Below are 5144 nucleotides of genomic sequence, written 5' to 3' on the forward strand. Positions count from 1 at the left end.
TGCTTACATTGGAACATTCTTTTAATATAGGATCAAAGTTTAAAATACTGTATTCATGGTTAACTAAATGTACCTGTTCTTTGCATCTTTTATAACATTATGTGTCTTGTCTAAAATGCTTTGAAATTATATTTTATTTTAATTATATTACATTTTCACACACAATTAAAGGGACAAGTTGTCAGATCATTTTTGATTACTTCGAAGTTACCTCCACTAAAGAGCTGTTCCATAGACGAGAACGAATCCTTATCACGGACGATGACTTTGGCTCAAGATTCTTTAACTCACAGACAAATGTGAAACACTTTGCTGTACCTTCTTCACAATCCTGAGGATTAAATAATACAGTGTGATTTTTATACAACAAATGGAGGGAAGAATAACATATCTCAATGTAAAGTTTGAAATGTTTGTGGCTGAGCTTTGAGTGTAATATTTAATAAACTCTAATGTGAATTTCCCTTCATAAAATAATCCTTGCCATATTATTACAAAACTTACAAGATAGGATAAAATCTGATAATCTATTAATTACCTGTCTGTGCATCTCATAAGAAGCCAACATCAGAAAAACAACTAATGCATTTTTACGAGACATAAAAACATTTTCCAATGACAGAAGTTTTACATAAAACTAATTAAGACAACCAACTCCGAGACCAACAATAGCATCTTAAAGGCATTCTATGTGTTGCGTCAGTGAGGTCACGTGACTATATCACACCACTCCTTCTCTCGAACCTTCGGGAATTGTCGGGAGATTACTAGATATAGGGTAGTCTGGTATATATAAGATGGTCACAACGTGACGGAAACAATGTGTGTAGGTAGTGAGTAATTGAACTGCAGTGAGAAAGTATTGTTGAAGTTAACGTTCGTTGTTATAGCGTTTGTTATAGAGCGACTGTTGAAAATAAGTGTATCGGTAAAGTTATATTCAGAAAGAATAAACCAGTTTTATTAAGAAAGGACTTGTGTCGTTAAAGTTTCATGGGAACGAAGTTACAGAAAATTAACTAACGAATGGAGACGTAACATATGTATTTTTGTACTTTTGATTAAACATAAAATAATTTAAATGAAACCACAGAAACTTTACAGTTCTTCATGGATACCTGTGTATGCAATAAAGAGGTTTATGTCCTCTGTATCACTGACTTGTGAGGAGTTAAATCTGAGTTGGTGTGATCAAATGTATGATAAGAACTAAAATATATAATTATCTAACTGTGGGTTTAAAGTTTTAACTGAACTTTTAAAGTTAGTATCAATTTTGAAGGAAGAACAGGACAAAAATTGAAACTTGATTGATTATTAACTGGAGTTTTAGATTTATAAATTTAACAGTTCAAGGTTTACTAATAAATGTAATTAGAAAAAAAAAGAAGTAAAGACAGACCAAATAAGCAACTTTTGTTGATTTTCCATCTATTCGTTCATTCTTTGGTTCTATTTGGGTCTCTCGTTTACGACGACGGCGTTCAGTTGAATGATGATCAAAATCTTTTGTAATATCATCTTCATCATTAGTCTAAAAAAAAAAGAGTAATTTTTTTAATACAAAGTACAAAAATAAACAGGCCTAAGTTACAGGATACTGTTAGATACGATTAAAGTACAAAAATAAACAGGCCTAAGTTAAGGATACTGTTAGATACAATTAAAGTACAAAAATAAACAGGCCTAAGTTACAGGATACTGTTAGATACAATTAAAGTACAAAAATAAACAAGCCTAAGTTACAGGATACTGTTAGATACAATTAAAGTACAAAAATAAACAGGCCTAAGTTACAGGATACTGTTAGATACAATTAAAGCAAGTTTACATTTTGAAGGATACAAAGTTTTCCGTTAAAATGTAGACACTGAAGTAATGAGTTTCATGTTATTACAATAAGACTAAACTACTGTAGTAAATTATACGAATATTTGATTTGGGCGATTTATTTTATGAAAATACAAAAATTATAACGACCCGGGATCATTTTAATAAAACATACGATCAGACTATAGTGTAGTAGTTAAATGAAAAACTATAATTGATTCAAATCAAATTCTCACAGAATACGTAAAACTTCAGTTTACTCTAATGAAAATAAGAAAAAAGCAGATTGAACTATTACAGAAAAAGTAACAATTTTAGTTGTTAACAAAGTAAAAAATTTAAAATATTGAAGTACATGAATAAGAAATTATAACGCCAGAAGAAAATCTAAAATCTGAGTTTACTCAGACTGAGCTGCTTTAGGAAAATGTCCAACTGAGCTACTGTATCGTAGAAATTAAACGTCTTAACATAATTTAGAACTTAAGTTCAATTAGCTAAACTATCATAAAACAACAGTTGAATTTTCTTAAGTTAGATCAACAAAATGAAAACCTTGAGATGAATCACAGTAAATTATTATAGAAAAATATAAACCTTCAGTTAACTAAGATGGAATTATATTTGTTAAATGTTATGTTTCTGTAAATGGATGTTAAACGATTTTGGAAAAATGAAATATTTGATTTGACTCAAGATGAATTGAGCTGAAGTACAATAAAAATGTTAAAGTTCAGGCAGAATGAGTAAAACGTAAATTTCTTGAATTAACACAACTTATTTTGCCAACATGAAGTAACTGTTTGTTGAATTAACACAACTTTTGATCCAATGAGCTCCGTGATAGAGCTGAAATATGATATACATTTGATCCTCCGTGATAGAGCTTGAAATATGATATACATTTGATCCAATGAGCTCCGTGATAGAGCTTGAAATATGATATACATTTGATCCAGTGAGTTCTGTGATAGAGCTTGAAATATGATATACATTTGATCCAATGAGCTCCGTGATAGAGCTTGAAATATGATATACATTTGATCCAATGAGCTCCGTGATAGAGCTTCAAATATGATATACATTTGATCCAATGAGCTCCGTGATAGAGCTTGAAATATGATATACATTTGATCCAGTGAGTTCTGTGATAGAGCTTGAAATATGATATACATTTGATCCAATGAGCTCCGTGATAGAGCTTGAAATATGATATATATATATATACTTGATCCAACAGGCACCATGGTATTATTATAGAAGTTTCTAGCAAGGTAAGCCCTACAAGTCCAGCTACAATGATGATAGGAGAATGTTATCCAGAAAACAGCATAGTGTTTGCCACTCTTTTATAAAAAAAAGTGACTATTTAACTTTGTAGTTAGATTTAGCATTTGGATTTCTTTCCTTTTTCAGTGATATGTTTTCCCATCATTTCATGTTCTTTAAGTACTTCACAAACATTAATAAGCATGCTTACACAATGTGTTAAGAGTAGATCGTCAACATGCTACTAGTAAATAAGATACTGACCTCAATATCCAAGGGGTTCACTTGTTCTTCCTTCATTACGCAGCTGCCATGTCCACTGACCTAAGGCAGTTGAGTCATATTGAAACTACTGTTTAAGTTTGTAAGTTCTGACATCAAAGTTTCACGGCAAGAGAAGTAAAATATTTCAACCTTATATCAGTCGCTTATTTTACAGTTTTAACCAAGACATGTATATAACACTAAATAATAAATAATAAAGATGATTTACACTGAAATAGGCTACTGGGAGTAATTCAGAGTCAGCAGTATATTTATATACACTAGTGGGAGTCAGGGTTATCAGTATATTTACATACACTAGTGGGAGTCAGGGTTATCAGTATATCAAGATAAACCAGTGCGAGTCAGGTTCATCAGTATATTTACATAAACCAGTGGGAGTCAGGGTCATTGCTATATTAATATGCATTAGTGGGAGTCAGGGTCATCGGTATATTTATATAAACCAGTGGGAGTCAGGGTCATTGGTATATTAATATAAACCAGTGGGAGTCAGGGGCATCTGTATATTTATATAAACCAGTGGGAGTCAGGGTCATCAGTATATTTATATAAACCAGTGGGAGTCAGGGTCATCGGTATATTTATATAAACCAGTGGGAGTCAGGGTCATTGGTATATCTAGATAATCCATTGAGAGTCAGGGTCATCAATAATTTTAAGTTAATAAAACTAAGGGGATTTATATTGTAATGTCTCTAATTGTCTTACACTTCTGCATCAGGAAAAAGACTTCATTTTCACCAAGCAGGTTCTTTCTGTATTTATCACATCAGGAGTTATGAATCACTCTGTGTTTCTACTGTAGTTATCAAAACTCTGAACCATGACTCAGATTTATCACATTAAACTTATGAGCTAAGTAAAGTTAGCTCTTTGCATGTTACTGTTTGTCACCACTATTAAATTGTCAAAATGACCTTACACAGAAATCAGGTTTTCCTCACACTTTTAATTGTAGCATGTTGTTTAATGGTGAGTTTATATTATCTTTTGTGGATTGACAACGAATGAGCTTTTGAAACTGTTTTCTCATTCCAGTTATACAATAATGGACCCTTAAGAGTTAGAAAGGTTGATGTGGTCATCTCCTGGCCTTATGAGATAGAAAATGGAAAAGAACAGACCAAGTGGCTACTCTACATGGTTGGAGTTCCAACGGTAAGTTTCTTCTAATCTCGTGGTCCTACAGTTTTGAAATAATCAAGTTAATGAGTGCTTAAATAAGATAATGTTTCCTTCTCAGAAGACAATGGCTTGGGTCGTGGAAATAAACTAACATGAATTTGATTACTTGTGTATTTATCTATTTTGTCTAATGGGTAGATAAAAAGATGACATTATGATACATTGAAAATCTGTCAGGAAAAATTATAATTTAAATATATACGCCATTCTGCAAAATGTAATATAATTCTAAATTTAGTTTCTCACATATTTTACAAACAATTCATATAATTTGGCAATCAACAAAATAATTTGTTCATTATGTAAGAATATACTCTGAGACAGATTTGTTATTTTCTCCTGTCTTCTTCTGGGTTTACGACAAAGCTTTTATCCCTGCAGATAACACTTATTGAAATAATTAGGGTTTTTGTCAAAATTTGCCAATCTTTACGATCCTATTTTTACATTTCTGACACCAAAGAAATGTGTATTTTTAAAATTTTAGTTATCTCAACATGAATAAATGTGAGTTTTTGTGTTTAAGCAATTACATCTTTTTAGTGCTATTTTCTATCCATCCACAAAAGAAT

At 31.4% G+C, this 5144-nt stretch overlaps 1 protein-coding gene across 1 annotated transcript; it reads right to left on the reverse strand.

The window, feature by feature from the left end:
• Positions 1-211: 211 nt before the first annotated feature.
• On the reverse strand, positions 212-3418 carry LOC111083766 (integrin alpha ina-1-like; the record flags this gene model as incomplete). Its single annotated transcript, XM_022380453.1, has 3 exons — positions 3364-3418; positions 1403-1534; positions 212-331 (listed from the first exon to the last, which is right to left on the reverse strand). Coding segments are annotated over exons 1-3 (288 nt in total), but the record flags the coding sequence as incomplete, so codon positions are not given.
• Between the last annotated feature and the right edge of the window lie 1726 nt (positions 3419-5144).

The sequence above is a fragment of the Limulus polyphemus genome, unplaced genomic scaffold, assembly GCF_000517525.1.
Source record: "Limulus polyphemus unplaced genomic scaffold, Limulus_polyphemus-2.1.2 Scaffold11107, whole genome shotgun sequence".
Lineage (NCBI taxonomy): Eukaryota > Metazoa > Arthropoda > Merostomata > Xiphosura > Limulidae > Limulus > Limulus polyphemus.